This window comes from Camelina sativa, chromosome 2 (genome assembly GCF_030686135.1).
Source record: "Camelina sativa cultivar CO46 ecotype springtype chromosome 2, ASM3068613v1".
Taxonomy (NCBI): Eukaryota; Viridiplantae; Streptophyta; class Magnoliopsida; order Brassicales; family Brassicaceae; genus Camelina; species Camelina sativa.
Genome location: NC_141881.1, coordinates 16,649,437 through 16,671,227, shown reverse-complemented (window position 1 = coordinate 16,671,227; position 21,791 = coordinate 16,649,437). Strand labels below are relative to the sequence as shown.

At 34.9% G+C, this 21,791-nt stretch overlaps 3 protein-coding genes and 2 pseudogenes across 4 annotated transcripts; 2 read left to right on the top strand and 3 right to left on the bottom strand.

Moving 5' to 3' along the window:
- Positions 1–598: 598 nt before the first annotated feature.
- On the bottom strand, positions 599–1,945 carry LOC104723290 (F-box/kelch-repeat protein At5g48990). Its single transcript, XM_010441628.3, has one exon. It carries the CDS (start codon positions 1,874–1,876, stop codon positions 719–721), a length of 1,158 nt encoding a protein of 385 aa, XP_010439930.1. The 5' UTR covers positions 1,877–1,945; the 3' UTR covers positions 599–718.
- Positions 1,946–8,524: 6,579 nt separating this feature from the next.
- Positions 8,525–11,368, top strand: LOC104751409 (uncharacterized; annotated as a pseudogene).
- A 240-nt stretch (positions 11,369–11,608) lies between these two features.
- On the bottom strand, positions 11,609–14,063 carry LOC109126645 (uncharacterized; annotated as a pseudogene).
- A 502-nt stretch (positions 14,064–14,565) lies between these two features.
- On the top strand, positions 14,566–17,653 carry LOC104751398 (mitochondrial thiamine diphosphate carrier 2). The gene is made up of 8 exons (XM_010473335.2): positions 14,566–14,920; positions 15,067–15,235; positions 15,444–15,560; positions 15,707–15,818; positions 16,085–16,212; positions 16,329–16,481; positions 16,589–16,738; positions 17,259–17,653. Exons 2-8 carry the CDS (start codon positions 15,098–15,100, stop codon positions 17,475–17,477), a joined length of 1,017 nt encoding a protein of 338 aa, XP_010471637.2. The 5' UTR covers positions 14,566–14,920; positions 15,067–15,097; the 3' UTR covers positions 17,478–17,653.
- A 225-nt stretch (positions 17,654–17,878) lies between these two features.
- Positions 17,879–20,813, bottom strand: LOC109124761 (uncharacterized). 2 transcript variants are annotated; one of them, XM_087484165.1, is made up of 3 exons: positions 20,559–20,813; positions 19,978–20,334; positions 17,879–19,900 (listed from the first exon to the last, which is right to left on the bottom strand). In XM_087484165.1, the coding sequence occupies exons 2-3, from the start codon at positions 20,322–20,324 to the stop codon at positions 17,974–17,976; spliced, it is 2,274 nt and encodes a 757-aa protein (XP_087340291.1). In that variant the 5' UTR covers positions 20,325–20,334; positions 20,559–20,813; the 3' UTR covers positions 17,879–17,973. The 2 variants fall into 2 exon arrangements, with proteins under 2 accessions (XP_087340291.1, XP_019090513.1); XM_019234968.2 differs by having other exon boundaries at positions 19,978–20,359; positions 20,559–20,706.
- Between the last annotated feature and the right edge of the window lie 978 nt (positions 20,814–21,791).

Here is a 21,791-nt window from a genome sequence, read left to right as displayed (position 1 = left end):
TTTTTACTTGTATTGTGTTGTTGTGAGAACCATAGTTTTGGTGCTTAATCTTTCTTAAACAAAGGTTGAGTTTGTGTAGTCATGATGTTGAATAATGAGTTAACTGAATAAGAAGATTACACTTCTTCGACTGAGAAGAAAAGAAAGTTGGCTAAAACAGAGGATCCTCAAATTGATACAATGGCAATTTCTTTCTTGGTTGGTTACTAGACATGAAAGAAAGTCTCACCATTAACCCCGAAACCCTGCTATTTGTTATACAATTTGATAATTTATTATAAAAATGAGAAAGCTCAGTGGACTGTACAATAGACAAACAAGCACTAAGAGTGTATCTTGCTTTAGATCTTCTTGTGAAATGCAAAGAGAACTGTACTCTTCTATGCAACACAAACAAAAGTATCTTGTTTTCGTTCTTCTCGTGAATGTAAAGAGAACTGTACTACACAAACAAAAGTATTTTCATAGACAAAGCATTCATCTTGATAGTCACATATATATATAGACATTTTGCGACACAAACAATTCAGAACCAAAAAGACATTACCCGCTAGTCTCATGAGTCATTCATCAAAAATTAGAGTAAAGAATGAGATAATGAGTAAGAAAGCTAAGACATGTCAACTGCATTACGCGAAAGCCACAAATCATTCCTTCATTTACGACATAACTAAAAACAAGAAAGAGGTAATAAGTTGATTCATTACTTTCAAACCTGTCAAACAGTAGCAGATTTGGCACACACGAATTTATAAGACTTAGGGACTTTAAGAACCGCATCGCACCACTCGACCTTCCCCCAAATCTCTTCACTGTTGCGCATATCAAGTGAAATCTCTGCACACCAAATCATCTTTTCCTCATACTTACTTGCAGGCACACGCACATACTTGTCCCACAAAACAACCAGCTTACCACCATAATCTGCTAATTTAACAGTACTATACTTAGCAAACTTAGGAAGCCCTTGTAAACCCTCTAATCTTTTCCAATCTCCTTCCATACAGTTAAATTTCATCCATCTAAACTTTCCAATAGGGTCATAACAATAGGTTGTGTTCTCTATCACACAGATAGAAGTAGAACCCTGATCAAAACCCGTATCCAAACCTGCCGCTTCCCATGTCATAACCTTTGGCTTTAAAGCCACAGCTTTCCTAGGATACTCTGCAAATAGGTTTATGTAAATCTTCCCTTGCATATTTCTGAAATTGAGTATCCGATTTTCAGGCGGCACGGGATTCCAAGTTTGAGTCTTTGTGTTGAACACTTCAACACAGTTCAAAGAATGTGGACTTTCAGAGCTTCCTGCAAAATACACATTCCCATCAAGTTCACTGTTGGTGTGAGCCAGTCGCATTCTTGGAGCTTCAATCCAAGTGTGAGTTCGGCAGTCAAGGTACCAAACGTTAGAGCATAGAGAATCTTTGATGGATGCTGTAATGGCGTAAAGATTAGAACCAACAGCGATTAGACTTAACCATTCCACATGAGGAGAGTTGAGAATTTGGGTTGGAGCCAAAAGATGAACACTTGAATCCTCTCTCTTCTTCTTCTTCTTCTTCTTAGTCAGGGTTTGATTAGGTCTCCGGTAGAGAGTGAACCAGCGGGGGTTAGCTTCATCAGGGAAGCGTAAGCACACATAGAGGAAAGTCTCGGCTCGACCTGAGAGGGTTCGGGTTTGGTATAGCTCCCGTGAAGAAAGGATTGAGCGGAAGCTTTTGGAGATTAAGGAGAGATTTGGGTAATGCGATCTCGAGACGCGGGCTAAAATTTTCACTATCAAATCATCTGGAAGTGACGGATTCGGGGTCGATTCCGGTGACCATGTAAACGAGCGTTTCGTTTTCCTCTTCTTCTTCTCTGGGGACGACATTTACGAGATTAGTCGAGACGAAATCGTCGTTGATCTCAATCAAAGCCTATGGCTATGGTCGTGAGAAACTTCCACAGATCTTCAAGGGCCTTATGAACATGGTCCTTAATGGGCCTGAATCACCATAAAAGTGACTATAACACAATTCAGTTTCGTTTCGTGTGCATTTAAATCATATATATAAAAGTAAGTTTTCCTTCTTTTTTTATTGGTTAATTTTTATTTAATGCTTTTTTATTTTTTATTTGTACTTTAAACAATATTTAAGATTCAATCAACACAATACAATAACTCACACATTAAAATAAAATTATAACTGAAATAAAATAAATTATGTATTAATCATATTCCACCACTCAATTTTATTCAAACACAATAAATTATAATTATAACTCCCATAATTCTAAATATAACTTTCATCAATTCTTATCATATAAATAAGCATTCTCTCATTCTCTCATATTAGCATTCTTTTACTTTCTCATTTTCACATTTTCTCATACTCTTCCAAAATACCTCAAATCATTTTTCTTCTTTTTGTTTTTGATTTCTTATTTTTGTTGTATGGGTTACAAAAAACCAAATAAAATTTCATTGTAAAAATTTAATGATTTTAAAGACTGCATGATATAGATTTTACATTGTTCTTATTTTTAAAGATTCATCACCATTATCTAATATGGATTATCATTTGATAAGTAATCACTCTCTCTTCTCCCACCAATATCAAATGTTGTTATATCTCATCTGTGTTGTAAGAGTTTGATTCTATATTTTAATTTAGAAAGTATTATATAGATATTTTACACTGTTTTTATTTTTAAAGATTCATCTCCATTATCTAATTTGGATTATCATCTATAAGTAATCATTCACTCCCCTTCTCCCAACAATATCAAATATTGTTATATCTCATATGTGTTGTAAGAGTTTGATTCTATATTTTAAAAAAGAAATTATTATATATATTTAACATTGTTTTCAATTTTTATTTTATTTATATAAAAATAAAATATTTCTTTTGTATTTCTTGCCTTTCTAATCTATTCATATTTATTTAACTTCACATATGTTGGTTGTAACAAAAAAATCAAATTTATTTGAGAATTAGATGTTCATATTCCTTTTAACGATCAATGTGTAACATATTCTACTTTTGAATCAAATTATGGATTCACCAACACTCACTTTTAAATTAAATGGGTTTTAATTTTAGGAGTTGGAAAAGTATAAAAGTTTATTTGTAACTCCCATAATAATATCATAGTAGTGTTCTCAATGAATTTAATTTAATAGTATAATAGAACATGTTAAAAGTATATTAGTATGCACTTAATTGCAGTTTTGTAACTCTCAAATATTTACTTTTGATACATTGATTTATGTATTATCTATTAAAAGAAAGTCACATATCTCACTATAACTCTCATCGCCTCATATTTCAAATCTTATATAATTTTATAAATTCTAAAATATCATTATTTTCTTTCATTTAACCAATGATATTTTAACTTAATAAAAGTTTAGTTTATTTGAATAGGATATACATGTAATATATGATATATAGTTTAATTTTTTTTTCCTATATGAAATATTATCATTTCATATAAATCAAAGTCCAGACATAATTAAAGACTTTAAGATAATAACCTAATAAAGTAGTTGCTGTTTTTCTTATTTTATTTTTATGGAAAATGTATTAGTCTAATAATCTATGGTTAAACTCACTTAGTTATATATGTATGAGACATTGCAAACCTACTGTTTATTTTATGAATTTTTCTTAATTGAAACATTTTAAATCTCTTTAAGCTATCACCATAAATAAATAAAAAATATGCATAACTAACACCACAAAATAAATTTTATGAAAATATATATCACAATGATTTTGAAATATGACTACAACTACAAAAATATATGGCATATGGCATGTAAGATACAAATGATTTAATTGCACTAAATATATTATCATCAAAAGGAAATTTGATTTCTTTACTTTATTTAAATTCATACTATGTAGTCTTTAAATTTTGATGTGCACCGAAAAAACAAAAAGATAATAACATGTTAATTTATATTATTTTTTTCAAAATAGAATAGAGCTAACACCTAGTTATGTAAAAAGAAGAGTATATCAACGGATAATGAGTTGATTGTAATATGATGACCATGTTGATTGAGAAGAAAATTAAAAAAACTGGCTTGACAAAGCTCATTTGTATAATATCGAGTTCAAGAGATCCCGTTTGGTAATGAACCAGAGGATCGTCAAATTGTTTCACTGGCAATTTCTCTCTGGGTTGGCTACAAGACATCAACTATGTGAGTGCATATGTTTAGAAATGAAATAATGTCTGCTAAAAGCAAGAGAGAAGCATTCATCATAGTTATTGTCAAAAAAAAAAAAAAAGAAAGCATTCATCATAGTCACATATGTATAGGCAGCCATTTTGAACAATAACTTCAGAACAAAAGTGACATCACCCGCTTGTCTCGTGAGGCATTCTTATCTAAAAAAAAGCAGAAAGACTTTTGGTATCAAAGTGACAGTCACACAAGAAGCGTAATCCTCAGAAAGCAAGTGAACGAGTACATATTTTTCTTCTGTGACATACTAAATATAAGAAAGGCTTCATATACCTTTGTCCTGAGTCGACATTTATCAAAGAGTAGCAGTAGTATTACACAAGATTTCGTAAGATGATTTTATGTGGATGATTTTATCGTTGGCGGTAACGATGTGGCCTTAACAACATCATTTAAGAAGTATATGAGTGAGTGTTTTCCTATGAAGGATTTAGGTCCTCTGAAATTCTTTCTTGGGATTGAAGTGTCTAGAGGAAAACAGGGCATATATGTATCTCAACGCAAATATACGTTGGATATCATCTCCGAATGTGGACTGCTTGGTGCTCAACCCATTGATACTCCTCTGGAACAAAACCACGCTCTCGCTAAAGATGCTGGCGAGTTATACTCTAATCCATCTCGGTATCGCCGGTTGGTCGGACGTTTGGTCTACTTGGCGCTTACTCGTCCAGATCTCAGCTATGTTGTTCACCTCTTAGCACAGTTTCTTGCAGAACCTTGAAAACGTCATTGGGAAGCGGCTGTTCGAGTTGTTAAGTATTTAAAAGGAACTTGTAGGCAAGGTATCTTGTTCAGCAAGGATTCTGATCTTCATCTCGATGCCTATTGTGATTCTGACTACGATTCATGTCCAAAGACACGTCGCTCTTTGTCTGGTTATATTGTTTTACTTGGAACATCTCCTATTTGTTGGAAAACCAAGAAGCAGAAAACGGTCTCCATGTCCTCCGCTGAAGCTGAGTATAGAGCTGTGGCTTTTACGTATCAGGAAATCAAACGGCTGAAAGAGTTACTACTCTTGTTTCAGGTTCCTCATCCAGAACCGGTTACTCTTCATTGCGATAATAAAGCTGCTCTTTATATTGCAGCAAATCCCGTGTTTCATGAACGGAACACATAGAAAAAGATTGTCATTTTGTTCGCGATGGCATTAAAGAGGGTATTGTGTCTACTAAACATGTTCGTACTACGGAGCAGTTGGCTGATTTCCTGACCAAAGCCCTTGGACGTCAACAATTTCAGTATTTACTTTGCAAGATGGGTGTTCACGATTTTCACTTCCCATCTTGAGGGGGAGTATTAGGCGGTGGATTGTGATAATGGGCTTAGGCCTTACGACAAGGTTCTAGAAGATACAAAGAGATAGAATAATGGAAGATTTACATTATTTATGTTATAGACTTGTGTATATATATTTGTAATCTCTTCATTTACATAACAACACAACACAATATTCAGAGCAAACCCTAGTTTAGCAAAAGCATCTACCGTTCATCTCATCTCACTCCCTACTGATTTCTCCAGGTTCAAGTTGATGCACATGTACGACATCGTCGTCAAGAACCTTAACATGTTCCAAGTCAGGGATATGTAGCCATATTTTTCTGGTTTTCTATTCTTTGGGCTTCTGATCATAATGGGTTATGTGTCGTTTGATGTGTGTCTCATGGTGTGGTACCGTCTCTTGCAGGGAAAACTAACCTTTGGTGTTTTTATTTTTACTATATTTTTGTGTTTGAATGGTGGATGTACCAAATGTGGAAGTATCTATGTTAATAATAAAAAACAAAATCTTGTAATTAAGTCGTTCACACTAACCGACCATAACTAAAAATTTGGTGAGATCATTCGACTACAGTTCCACGTTACCAAAATGAGTAATTTTGGAAATGAAACTTGGTAAATATATGAAACTTACTTTTTATTTATTTTTGTAAATTTGTATAATAACTATATATATGTGTGGATTAGTGTTAAAAGAAATAGCTTAAGTTTTATGGTTGATTGGTCAATGACTTGAAAATTTGATCAAGATTGCATGAAAAAGACATGTCTTGAATTGGATATATAGGTAAAAAATTTATATGTATGTAAAGTAAACACACTAGTTGATATTTTATAATCATACATACAGAACACTTGTATAATGTTTTTTAAAGTAGCAAAATAACAAAAGGAGAACGATAGCATCAGCTCTCTCCCATGCTAAAACATCAAGGCGACAGTGAGTAACTGAGTATGCAGTATGCACACTAACAAAAAAGGTTAGTATTCATATCATAATAAATAAGTTTTGGCAACTGATTAGAGTCTTCTTAACAAAAAAATTCACTAACAAAAAAACTAGCATATGACCAAAAATAGATGTCTCTTAAACCACAAAGAAAAAGTGAAAACTCATTAGATCAGGATGACTTGAATGATCATAAACAAGGCATTACTAGGAATTGTTTTTTGTCAACATTTTTTAATTTTTTTTTCTATGGCAATAAAAGAATAATACCATGATGGAAGGTAGCCAGCTGAGGTGACTGCAGGTTACAATCGTATGTTGCCTCAAACCACCCCGCCTAGCTTCATCAAGTGTTCCTATGAAAGAGCTCCTCCCTCTGTTTGATTTTGACTTTTTTTTTGTGTTTGGCTCTTATCTAGAAGCTCATTTTTTGTATAGACCCTCGTAGTCTAAAAGGGATATAGGCTCTAATTTAAAACCTTGTAGAGTTCAGGTGCATAAGTATCTGCTCTTATAACTGAACAGGTTGTAACAAACTTCTAATATGCAAATATAACATCAGTTGACCAAAAAAAAAAAGGAAGGTAGCCAGCTGAAGGACCTGATGGATTTGAGACATGTATTTTAATTCAATGCATGTCTCAGTAGAGGTTTGAACTCAAAAACACTTATATCGAAGTGTTTTTCCAAAGTTTTGGGCTGCCTAAAGAAAAGATAATAACTTGGCCATCAATATTTTTAAAAGTTAGTAAAATTGATGAAGGGATTCAAACACACAGCCCGTTTGCCAGTCAAATATTACATACAAATTTATTTTAATCTTATTTGTTATATAATTCTAACCATTATCTAAATTTCTTAGCTGGACTTGAACCCAAAAATTTTCTCCATTACTTTAGTAATATATTATATATATATATATACATATATATATATTTCAAAATTCGAATCATGACAAGTAATATATATCTATTTTTCAAAATTCAATCACGACAAATACATACAGAAAAATCGAGATTTTTATAAATTTTATACATTATATGATAATTCCATAATACTATTATAACGTTAGTACTAATATATGTAACATTATAATATAGCATTATACTAACACTACAATATAATATAATAAAGTAGTAGAATAAAAATGTTCCTACGGGTGTACCGTGGGTCCGTATTTAGTTTTATGTATTATATAATAATTCAACATAATTAAAATAAAGTTTATTGCATGTTTTTGAAAAGATGACTAATCACTATTTCAATTTTTTATGAGTATGTATTCAGTAAAAATAATCAATTTAATACAAAAAATTATTAATTTTGATCCTGTGAATACCATTGAGAAAGTTCAAAAGGCATTTTCTTATTTTTATTTTTCTATTAACAAATTAATTGAAATACATTTAAAAATAATAATTAAGAGATGATGGATGCCATATTCTTCTACTCGGGGATAAATATAGATATTAGTTTGGTCTACTAAAATTATATACCATTTTCACTGAACATGCTACAATTTTTAACACACTAATGATAAAATCGTTTTGACCTAAATTGGGGGAAAACGGCTTATTCCCTCCTCCCCCTCCAAACTATGTTACTTTATCGACTGCATCCATGAAAGTTTCTCTTGTGCCTAATACCATATGAACTATAGTAAAATTTGAATATCCCACATGAACTATAATAATTCGGTAAAGACCCACAAATCATGAGACGGTGTTAATGTGTCGTTAATGGGTGCTGACTAGGACGACACGTAAGCGATAAACGGCGTCGTTTGCCCACAACAACTCGATTAAACACTGAAACAAAACGACGCCGTTTGTCAATTGGGGGGGGGGGGTTTAGTCGATTTAGGGTTATTCCTTCTAATTTCGAGTGGCCGATAGTGAGAGGAGAATAGGAATTGAATTATTGTAGAAGAGAGAATTTAAGGTGAAACGAGAAGAGAAAGCGTGAGAGAAAAGCACTTTGGTTTGTGGGGTTTATTTGGTCTGTCGGAGCAAAAACAGTGGATTCCATTTTCATGTTCGATAATGAGGTAACTCGAATTCAAATTATCTTAGATTTCATAAATTTCCGTTCAATTGAGGAAGCGAGTTTGATAGATTTTGTATAGAACTGTTCTTATAGTCTTAGATAGTCAGATTAACATGAGTAGATAGTAAGATTAACATGAGTAGATAGTAAAATTATATAGTGTCCACCACGTGTTCAACGAAATGTGTGAATGAAAGAATTCTAACATCAGATTTGTGGACATTTGATGCAGTGGTTCTGAGGAGGTCCCAATCACTTTTGCTTGCTTTCACAGTGGGAAATTTGTAAAGGCTCATCGACAGATTTACTATGATGGTGGTGGTGTTCGGTACTTAGAGGCAAAACCCAGCGAGTTGTTTACACATTTGATGAATAAGCTTCCAGTGAGTTTGTATGGCCAGAGAGTTTGGTTTAAGTATCATTTTGAAGGACAAGAGGAGCGCAAACCAATGGAAAATGGTGATGGAAATTTCAAGAAAATGTGTTTGGCGGCATTGTGGACCAAACAGATTGACATCTTTGTGGAGTCATATAGTGATGAAGCTGAGCCTGAAAATGATAACAGAAACGAAGCCAATGAAGAAGTAAGAGGTGGTGGAGATGAATAGTTTGATGAAGAAATAAGAGTGGAAAGTAATGTGGCTGTCTTTGTTGATGTAGATGATGAGTATGATGAGTATGCAACGCTAGTGGAATCAGGTGGAAGATGATGAGAAGGAACATTATGTTACATACGTCAAAGGTAGTGGTGATCTGAAGTTTAGACAAGTCTTTGACAGCTTAGAGGCATTCAAAAAAGCAATAGTGGACTATGTGTTGAAGACAGGAAGAAATATAAAATATATGCGATAAACTAAAGATAAATCAGAGCTTAGATGTGCAAGTGGATGTGAACAAAAAGAAGATAATCCAAATGAAGATGGAACTGAAGGAGAGAGGCCAGAAACAACTGAAGGAGAGAGGCCAAAAACAACTGAAGGAGAGAGGCCAGAAGCAACTGAAGGAGAGAGGCCTGGAGAAGAAGAGACTGAACCATGTGCATGGCGGATTTACTGTTCTTATGAAACTATATTGCAGAAGTGGATGGTAAAATCTTTTAATTATGATCACAGCTGCAATGTTACTGGGTATAGCAAGATAATCACTCAAGAGGTCATTGCTAGGCTGTTTGTGAATGATGTCCGAAAGAAACCAAAACTTATGCCTAAAAGCATTCAAGAAGAAATCCACAAATGTTGGAACTTGATTGCATCAAGTGATCAATATAGGAAGGCAAAGGCAAGAGCATTGGAGATGGTTCAAGAAGAGCATGATGAGCAATACTCAAGACTCAAAGATTACCGTCTTGAGCTATTAGAGTAAGATCAATGTTCTTTAATAATTGTTTTTGTGATATGTCATTAATAATTGTTACTCTTTATTAAATTGTCTTTATTTTTCCTAGTTCAAATGAAGGGTCAACGGTGGAGGTAGAGACACTTGAGACAGAAGGTGGTCTAGATATCTTCTTTAGATTCTATGTTTGCTTTGCTAGGATTAAGAAAGCATGGTGTAGGTATTCTCAACCAATATTTGGCGTTGATGGTTGCTTTCTCAAGTACTACACAAAAGGCAGTTGTTGGCTGCAGTTGGAAGAGATTCAAACAACCAGATGTATCCCCTTGCATGGGCTATTGTCGACAAAGAGAATGAAGACAATTGGTTGTGGTCCTTAGCAAGCTGCAAACTGATTTGAATATGAGAGATGGTTCTGGTTTTACTATCATTTCAGATAGACAAAAGGTAAGTATTTCTTATAGCTAGCTGCAATGATTATGATTATTTCAAAACGAGGTAATAATTCAAATGTTTGATGGTTGCAGGGTTTATTGAATGCTGTTTCTCAGCTATTGCCACAGGTTGAGCATCGTATGTGCGCAAGACACATATTCTGGAAAATTGCCAAGAGTTACAACAGTGCACAATATACCAGACGGTTGGAGAAGCTGAAGATGTATGACATGGGTGTCTATGAGTCAGTAATGCAGAAGAATCCAAAAAACTGCAGTCTTGCCTTTTTTAACCCAACAGCCTCCTGTGTTGATGTAAGTAACAACATCAATGAGTCATTTAACAATGCCATTAATGTTACAAGAGAGTTTTCGTTGGTGGAAATGCTTGAAACTATTAGGAGAAGGGCAATGGTGCGCACAGATATTAGAAGGAAGAAGGCACAAAGACCCAAAGGCAAATATAGCATAAAAGCGATGGAGAAGGTAAATTTAGAGCAGAAGAAAATCCTAAACTGTACTGCCTTTCGTGCTGGTCCAGGTGAGTATGAGGTTCAAGAGAAGAAATCAACATATAAGGTTCACATGGGCTTGCATTCTTGTACATGTCAGAAGTGGGAGATGTCAGGCATTCCTTGTTGTCATGTGTTGAAGGTAATATCAGTCAAAAAACTGAATCAAGAGGACTATATATCATCTTGGTATCTGAATTCTAGGTGGAGGAATGAGTACAATGCATATATAGATGCGGTTAGAGGATCAAACTTCTGGAGGAGGTCCGGTGAAACTGAAATTATGCTACCACCAAAACCGGAAACACAAGGTAGAAAGAAAGTCCCTAAAAGAATCAAGGAGAGAAATGAGTCACCACAGAAAAAGAAAAGCAAGGGAAAGGAGCTCAAAGTTACTAGAGAAAAGAGAATCATGCATTGTGGAAGATGTGGTGTTGTTGGGCATAACACAAGGAGCAGCAAGCAAAGTGAACCTGCAGTTAAAAAGACTAAAGTGGATGGAACAGAGGAGATGTGCATCGGATCTAGTCAACCAACTCAAAGCCAAGTTATTGACTGAACCTTTAAGCAATATTGGTCTTTTGGATGTTTGTTTTTGATGTTTTGGATGTTTGTTTTTGATGCATCGGATGTTTGTTTTTAAGCAATATTGGTCTTTTGTAAGAACCTGATTTGTTTTGTTAAAATTTGTCAACTCATCTCATCTCATTTCTTAAATATTGTTTCAAATACATATTACAATACAAACACATAAACAAGAACCATCAATACAAACACATCAACACATCAACAAGAACCATCAACACAACACATAAACAAGAACCATAAACACAACACACACAACAATGTTCTTCAACCCACGCAATTCCATCTTGCAGCTTTGAATCTCTTTTTCAAAATCCCGTAGCTCTTTCTCAAAGCCGCCGACCACAGCTTCACACGTGCGAGTCTCCATTGCAAGAGTTTCCATCTCTGATTCGTATACTTGTAAACCTTTTTGTCAGGTCAGTGACGCTCCTTCAAGATCATCAATTCTCGGAATCATCTATATATACACTTTGAAGTACATTTTGGGTTATACCCTTTTATTTGTACTTATTTAAATTTCTATTTTGCAATGTTGGTCCCTAAACAATTAAAAATTAAAAGCTCAATTAGGACAATTAGAGAAATCGACCACAATTATTAAATTGTATTACCAAAATCTCTCAATTTCGATTACTATATTCTCTCCAAATCTGAATGATACAACGGATCAGTAGCCTATTTCTTAAATCTAATGCATAATTAGTACCCTATTAAATTCATATTTCCAAACAAATACTTAACCTTACCACCAAGACAAACATTTAATTCTCTAAATATCTTCTTTGGAAACTAAATATTAGAATGTGTTAACACTTAATAGTAAATGTTAACATTTTACAGTAAAATCGAATTAAAATCTATATATTCTTTTACTAATTTATACATCCATCACTCGACAAAAATTAAAATATAGAAACTATTTTCCTTTCTATTTGTAATGTATAATTTGCAAAGATCTTTTTCTTGCTCACCACCTTTTTTAGCGATTTCATATCACACCTATTAGTCTATTACTATCATCACCGATGAACTCTATAAATACCATGTTTATAGAATAACGATATGCACAATCTCAAGTTGTAGTAATTTTTTCCAGCTGGGTGGTAATTTTTTCCGAGGATTTTACTTTGAATGTAGCATAACATGTGGTGAGTTGTGTTCAGTGAGGCTTTTGTTTGGCTGCTCTATTTCCACCTTCTTCCCTCAAAGATCTAGGTTCTCTTAATAACATTTTTTTTCGTTGTAATAGTAATTCACAGTTTCCTGATTTCTTTATTGTGAGTCTCCAGGATGTGAGTAGTATTCGAGAAGCTCATGGTCATCAGGTTTGGTTCTTTTATTCTTTATATCAAGGATATGTACCGTTAATACGTTTGTTCTTTAATTATTTGTTTTACAAGAAGTGTTTGGGGATCCTTCACTGAATCACTGGATAAAAAAGTCTACTAAAGCCCAAATTTTTGTATACTTTTAATTATACATTTATACTCCAATATTGTAATTGAGTTTAGAGGTGGACGTGTGCCAATTGTGTTTAGACTCAAGTAGGTAAGTTACAATAAAAATTGTTACAATGAAAAGTTTCATCAAAGGTCAAATTGCAACAAACATTTTATTTAGATATGATTCTACATGTTTTATCACGAATTATATAAGTATACATGGGTGGATCAAAAAAAAAAGTCTGGGTCAGTTCAATGATTAAGAAAATTACAGTGTAAGTTCATTAGTTTTTAATTCATTTTATTATAATGAATCCACAAATAAAGTACCTTTTCAGTCCAAATCCTCTAAATCAAATTTTGTTTTTGAAAAATTATAGTGTAGACTCATTAGTTTTTAAATTAAGATTATTATTATGAATCCATGGAAAAATTAGATTCTTCATTCTAAAACCTGTTAACCTAATTGTTCATTTTCTTTCAATATTTTGGTAAAGAAATTCAATCTTTTTTTTAATACTATTAGTTAAAATAAAATCTCTATTTTTATGGTGGGACGAATTTGGATCGAATGATCTACAATCATATATATTTAAATATGGTATGATAACACCAGTAAATCATCATGTTCACTGATATTTACAATTTTTACGGGTTAGTCTTTTAAAATATTTTATATGAAACCGGTTAGAGTTTACATAAAGATGATTATATAGTTTTTTTACAGGTTGCGGCAACCTAACCGGTACCAAACACAAAAAATTACAATCCACCTAAAATTATATAATCTAAATATTAACCAAAATATATTAAAATAAACACAAAAATACAAAATTGATAAAAAAAATTATAGAAATAGTAAAAAAAACACCATAACACACAATCTAAATTTGGAATAATTTAAATAATATTTTTAAAAATAGCCCGCGGGTTAAAATCTAGTATCTTCTATTTCTTCAACCATTGATTCATCAGTCGACTTGAACAAGTGACCATGAGTATTCTGCAATATACATGAAGAATAAATTATTTATGTTGCTTAACTAGACAATTTCACAATTTGTTGCTTAACTACACAATTTCTAGCTTAAAAATCATAACCTCATCTCCATATGAACATGCATTAAAAAGTCTCCCTGGGTTTTTCACAGTTTTTTATGTCCTCAAGCATGCATTCTCTCCACATCTACATTTCTTCGGAATTCCTCTTCCTCTCTCACCCATTTCAGCTACAAATCACTGTCGAAACCAAACATACATACCTCAAATTCTCTGAAACATCTATAATCAAGAATTAAAAGGTAAGCATTTAGAGACATACCTTAAATTCTCTCTTCTGCAATAACTCAATTGCTCTTCTCCTCTCACTATCGGCCACTCAAAATTAGAAGGAAGAACCCTAAATCGAATAACAACCTCCAATTGACAAACGGTGTCGTTTTGATTCAGTGTTTAATCGAGTTGTTGTGGGCAAAATGACACCGTTTATGGCTTATGTGTTGTCCTAGTCAGCACCCATTAACGGCACACTAACACCGTCTCACTTGTGGGTCTTTACTAGATTATTATAGTTCATGTGGGATATTCAAATTGTACTATATTTCATGTGGGATTAGGCATAACAGAAACTTTCATGAATGCAGTCGATAAAGTAACATAGTTTGGGAGGGAGAGAATAGGCCGTTTTCCCCCTAAATTGGAGATTTCACATTGATTTGTTGTAGTTGTAGACTTGTAGCCTAGGTGGTAAACCTCCTTCCTCGTGAGTGATATTTCATTAAACCGAACCGACAAGAGTCCTAAAAAGGGCAAATCTTTTTGGTAAAGAAGACGCCTTTTTTAATTTTGCGTATGCGTACAAATACAAATATCAGAGAACACGAACGTTGACGGAGATAGAATCTCTCTCTCAGCTTTTTTAATTTTTTTTTTCTTTAAAGTCAAAATCATTTTCAATCACCACCCAGCTCTGAGCTCTCTCTAATCCGCGGCAAACGTTTTAGGGTCATCTCAAATTTTCTTACTTTTTTTTCCCCGGAAAAAATCATAAATGTCGAGCCTTTAGTATCTCGCTTAATCTGGTAAGAGAAATTTCTGAAAATTCCCAAATTCGGTTTTGTCTTTAATTGTTATCGTGATTTCATATCTCATTCCTTATTTTGTTGTTTGAGGTTTATTATATTGATGAGAGGGTTTTTGGAAACTTTTTTGATTGATGATTTTTTAGCTTATAGAGACGAGAAAAACCCTAGAAAAAAATGAGTCCTACGGCGGCGACGGTGGACGATCCTGGACAGATTAAACGTGCCCTTATTGATGCTTCTGCCGGAGCTATCTCTGGTGGTATTTCTCGTACCTTTACTTCTCCGCTTGATGTCATTAAGATTAGATTTCAGGTTTGCCCTTTTTCTATTTCTCTTTACTGATTAAAGTTAGTTTTTTCCTTTTCTTTCTGCTTTAGTTGAGGAATATGTTATTGAGGTTGTAGATGAGAATGATCGTTGTTTAGATTTGTAGGTTTTGAAGTTATTAGCTTAATCTATGGAGTTATGCTTCATGATATTTTCAAGATTGGTTGAAAGGAGCTTCTCTATGTCATGGCAGGTTCAACTAGAACCGACGACTTCATGGGGTATGGTCCGGGGAAACTTGTCTGGAGCATCTAAGTATACTGGAATGGTACAGGCAACTAAAGACATTTTTAGAGAAGAAGGCTTTCGGGTCAGTCTCTTCAACATTTCCATTTCCTGAAACCCACATCTTATTGTTGTTTAGGCTTTATAGTCTATTAGTAGTTTCAGGTCTGTGGCATTAGGTTTTTATGAGGTCTTGGTCTCTGTTCTGATGTTTGATTCTTGTTTTCTTAGGGGTTTTGGCGGGGTAATGTGCCAGCTTTGCTCATGGTCATGCCATATACTTCAATTCAGTTTACAGTACTACATAAGTTGAAGTCTTTTGCATCTGGTTCTACTAAAACAGGTAATGAGTCTACTGAGTAACATCGATGTCTCTGTTGATAGGGTGCTTGGTAGATTGTTAGTGCTTTTTTCGCTGTAATCCCCCAACGGCTATCTCAGTGGTAACATTTCTTGTCACTTGTGGAATAGAATTCACTTAGGGTTAATTCTTCAGATTGTGTATGTTGAATGGGTGTTTCTTATAAAAGCTCTTGTTGATGACCCCTATCATTTAGATGTCAATGTATTATCTTACTTATTAGCTGGTTGTACTCTTTTGCAATGCAGAGGATCATATACATCTGAGCCCTTATCTATCCTTCGTCAGTGGAGCGTTAGCAGGATGTGCTGCTACACTAGGATCTTACCCCTTTGATCTTTTAAGGACAATATTGGCATCACAAGGGGAGCCTAAGGTTTATTACTTGACTCATGATAAACCCTGTAGAATAATTTAAATCTCTTGCCCTTAGGGGCTTCATGATTTTCTTTTTTATTCATGTTTAAGTGACATATTGATGACTGTCTACAGGTGTATCCAACAATGAGGTCTGCGTTTTTCGATATTATTCAGTCTCGAGGCATAAGAGGATTGTATAATGGATTAACACCAACTCTTGTTGAGATTGTGCCATACGCCGGCCTGCAATTTGGCACATATGATATGTTTAAGCGTTGGATGATGGTAAGAGCAGAGCAATATATCTCTTATGTGTGATGTTTATATAAAAACTCTGTCCTTTTTTTTTGTTTCTGGCGACAATCAAGGTCATTTGATTTTTTTTTTAACAGGACTGGAATCGATATATTTTAGCCTCCAAAAACCCGATCAACACGGACACCAACCTTTCCAGCTTCCAGCTGTTTGTTTGTGGGCTTGGGGCTGGCACTAGCGCCAAGCTTGTCTGTCATCCTCTCGATGTGGTCAAAAAACGATTCCAGGTCAGTTAATCTTACCCAATGGACTCTCTGAAAAGATAATCTGATAGGATTCAAATCTAGTAAACTCTTTATTTTCACATCATTAAGCACTACACATCATAGAGACTTGATATAGAGAATCTCTACTCTACCTCAACCCTAGACAAATCATGAAAACCTCAGTTCATTCTCCCAAACCAGCTAGGGTAATTACAATGCTCCTACAATGAACTAGCCCAAGGACTTATCATGTACACGTGGTTCCATGTTTTTTGTGTATCCTTGTGGACCTTTCTCAGACTAGGATATCATATTTGCTGCACTATGGTATGTGCTTGGAGAGTTTACTTATTGTTTGGTGGTTAAGTTCCACTTGATCTGTCACTGTAGCTTTAGAAAGAAAACTCAAATTTGTGTGAAACATTCCGTAGATAATAAAAGCACTTCCCAGTTGATCTCCATGGCGATGAAATTGGAGTTGCCTTCAAACATGAGATGATAGAAATGTCAGAAAGATTTTGAAAGACTCTTTTTGTTGCAGATTGAAGGTCTACAGAGACATCCAAGATATGGTGCCCGAGTGGAACGACGTGCATACAGAAACATGTTAGACGGTCTTAGACAGATAATGATATCAGAGGGCTGGCATGGTCTGTACAAAGGCATTGTGCCATCGACTGTGAAAGCTGCTCCTGCTGGTGCTGTTACCTTTGTGGCCTACGAGTTTACCTCCGACTGGTTGGAATCAATTTCTTGGTAGAGAGTTTTACTGTGACACTTATATCTTACTGTCTCTAGCATTCATTATAGGCGCAAAGGCCCCATTCGCGGGTGCATTAAGTATATCATATGACCATTGATCATTTTTGGAATTATACAAATAAACGTGTTGTTGGCAACTATGGAATTTTCTAACAAGTGAGGCGGATTTATACAGATTTGCAATTCAAATGTGACTTAAAATATGCATACAAAAAAATGTTATAAGATTGGGAAACCATCGAATCCAATACAACAAAATGTATTTGCACAATTGCTGTAAAATCTCCCATCAAGTTTGATGCCATTTAGGAATTCGCTTTGGTCTCAACCTGACTGTGATCTTTACCCTTAAAAGATCACACTCCAAAAACTCAACCAACAAGAATTAAATCCAAAAAGTTGGGCAAAATCAGCTATATAAAGTTCTATAATATAACTATTACTACAATTTGTCCTAACCGTCTCCTTTCTTTACAAAACTCTTATCTCTACACTTAAGATACAGCTTTGCAGGTCTTCTTGTTGTGTCCTAAACCCTTGCAGTTGCTACACTGGAGCTGACGCTTGATCATGTCTAGTGGTTCCACCTGCTTACTCTTTGGCCTCCCTGGTGGTGTTCGTCTTGTAGGCGGTGGAGTAACTGAAACAACCCCCTCAACGGGCGGTTCCTCCACCATCATCATCGTCATTGTGGTGTTAGGGACAGGGTTAATGGACTCAGCATACGTTGAACGGTAACTGTCTGAGGTAAAGTATCTGGAGCAGTAATCATAAGGGCTTTTCCCGATACATTCAATCACTGCAACTGCGTGGCTACATGGTAAACCAGTAATTCTCCATACCTTACAGTCGCAATCACACTGATTGATATCAACTAAGTTGAGGGATTCACCATGAACCTCGAATAAGCTATTGTGAGGCGCTGAAACCTGAAGTGACCTTGCAAGTTCTATTTCTTTTTGTAGCTTCTCCTCGTTGGTTGGTGTTAGGGTTGTAACCCATTCCCTGGATTGTACCTGATGGGTATATATCGATTGCATCAACTTTGCTCTAAGTTGGTCTATCATTTGCGTTATGGGCAACTCATGTGCTTCGGAAACCCAGCTGTAGAAATCTAGCCCAAAAGTGGAGTTCATGTGGTTATATCTCTCTCCTTCAAACAAAGCATTTGCCCAATGGAATGGTTCACTTTCTATAACCCAAGTGTAAGCATCAGGGGAAATATTTTTTATATTCTCCAAGGAACGGTAATATGCCTCGGGTTGTGTAGCATAAGCTGCAGCATAGAAGTCGTTGAGCATAAACCGTCTTGCTTCATGAGAAAACTGCGCCTGCAAGTCCGTATTTAATTTCTTGGCTAGGTGACGCAGACAATAGGCATGATGCTGTCCTTTTTCAAATACCAGCGGCAATGCATTCTTCTGACCGTTTTGGAAATCTGCGACAAATGTGATTGTCCGAGGCTCGGCCAATGCCAATTTGAGATTCTCCAAAAACCAAACCCAGTTTTCTTCTGTCTCAGAATCCACAACTGCAAAAGCTACTGGAAATATTCCATCTTCTGCGTCAGGAGCTGTAGCAACAAGCATAACCCCTTGGTACTTAGAGTTCAAGACAGCGCTGTCTAGGAAAAGGAGAGGGCGACAACCTTGTCTAAACCCAGATATTGATGCGTAGAACGATATGAAAAGGCGATGGAAGCTCGAATCTTCTTTTGTCATGAAAGTGGCGATACTTCCAGGATTTGTCTCCGTGATCTTCTCGCAGAAAGAAGGAAGTTGACTATACGCCTCTTTATAAGAACCTTGAAGCTGCTCTCTAGCGATCTCTTTAGCTCTCCATGCCTGTGAGTAATTCAGTTGAATCCCATACTCTCTTTTTATATCTTCTGCAATATCCTTTGGTTTGTAATCCGGAAAGGCTTTCAACTTCTCCTTGATAATACTTCCAATCCAACCTCTTGTTGCACGGTACCCAGCTTTCACAACCGCTCTCTCACACGTGTGCCTTGAATTCATTTTCTTGATGCAAATCAGCTGCGTAGTCGAAAGCCTCGACGCAGTGATACGCCATGGACAACCTTGAGCCTTGCATTTGACTGAGACACGATGACTATCGTTCTTCTTGTACTTGTAAGTAAACCCATGAGCGATCGAGTACTTGTGCAACACATCTCGGAACTCTGTAAAGCTGTTGAACCTTTGATCAACACCAGTGATTGCGTTTTCCCACTGCTGCGCGGCTTTTATATGCTGTTTCTCGTCAGTCAAAACAAAATTGCCCGGCAAAGGACTGCTTTCTTCAGGCATCATTCCTATTTCAATCTGAAAGTCATCTGTTATCATATCATCATCCCCCACGACTATATCTCCTGCAGAAGCTACAGGTACCACTGCTTCCGATGCAGTCGTCCTACTTGATCTGCCAAAAACAGATCAGTCATTACCAAACTTAAACAATGTTAGAGAAACAAGATGTGGAAAACAAGAAACACCCACCGACTAGCTGGCATGTTGGAGACGTTCCTGGCATCAGCTTCTTCGGGTAAAACGAATATCTCGACATTTGCTGCGTCTGCTGAGAAGCTAACCATGCGTTTGAAATCTTTATCTTTAGAGATGGTAATTAAAGTTTTCTTGTTTCCAGGGAGGAAGTACTTAAGTGTCATAGTCTCCCAACTAAACCCGAAATTTTCAGCTAATTCGGATTTGAAATCACTCATGGAAGTGTCCTGATCGATGTCTATGGCATAAGCATCGCCACCGGAATAAGCTAATGATCCATCTTTATTAGTCACAAACTCTCCCCCTGACTGACATATAGCTATCACTTTCTTCGTCGCCATAACCAAAAACCTTAAAATTTACAGCAAAAAGGAATCTGATTTGAGTAGAATAAACAAAATCAAACAATTAAGTGAATATGAAATTGTCAAATTGGGATTTCTAATCATCAGCTAACGCAAGGCTACAAGATGTATCGAGAAGGAATCTCAAATTACGGAACCCTAAGATCCAAAATTGAATATTATTGATTACTAAGAACCCTAAAAACTAAGCTGGGTAGTTAAAAAGTGTACCTTTTGATAAGGCCAAGGTGAAAGAGATAGACCACAGCACTGAGTTCTCGTTTCAGGCAAATTTGAAAGTCGGAGTTTTTTTTTTTTTTTTTGCTTCGAGAAACAAATGCAGAAGCGAAGAAGAAAGAAGAATAAGGCCTTGAATGATAACTAGTTTTTAATTTTTAAGTTGATTTTGGTTTTTGATTTTTTGAAAATCTATTTCTTTACCATTCAACATTTTCAAAAATTGGATTCCCTAAAAATTAGGAAAACTAGTTTCTAAGTGGTTTTTCTAAATTTCAAAGAAAAACTAAAAACCATAAATTTGAGATTTTGTGGAAAACCTTTTTTTCCAGCGTAAATTTTTATTTTTGACTTTTTAATTTATTAATTTTTAAATATACAGCAAAAACCAAAAACCAAAAATTTAAAAACAAAAATCCAAAAACCAAAATCTAAAAACTAAAAACCAATGAAAAACTTATTGCCATTCATAGCCTAAAGGTCAAAACTCAAAACGGTGCGTTTTCTACATCAAAGATTTAATTAGATTAGGGCTTTCAAAACGGATTAACTCGGCATGTTTTTTTTTTGGTAGAATTCCAATTAACTCAGCATGTTAAATATTTTTAAGGGGGTTATGATAATCTTTTTTAATTAGACAAATTTTAGTGGTATTTTAAGAGGATTTTCCTTTAAAATTTGAATCTTTTAATTTTCAGAAGAGAAAAAAAAAACCATTAATTAATAAGCCAAAATTGTGTTTTTTTTTTATGGACCGGTTTTATCGATCCACACATGACGTTAAAAAGTAACAAAATATAATATGAAAAAAGTTCATGTAACTATGTAAAATCTAACTAAAAACTATAACTTTTTTTATATTCAAACGATGAAGGATATTATAATGACTCCAACCTATTGCCTAAACTTTAATAAGAGTAGGCCGCTGAGTAGCAACAATGACACAGCAAACGAAAAGAAAAACTCAAAGCATGTGCATCGGCGTTATTTTCAACTGTTCCCCGATTTTTGTTTAAAAAAAATAAATAAAAAATAAAGTCAAATACCTAAAAAACGATTCTTAAAACGCAACGTTTTTCTATCGTGTACTTGGAGACATGGAAGGTTGTGATTGGCCTTGGTCTATGGGTAGGGTTAACAATCGACGAAATCCGGATAGATTAATTTTCGAGTTCTCTCTTCTATCTCGACGGCGACGAAATTCCCTCGTGGATGTCTTCCTCTGTT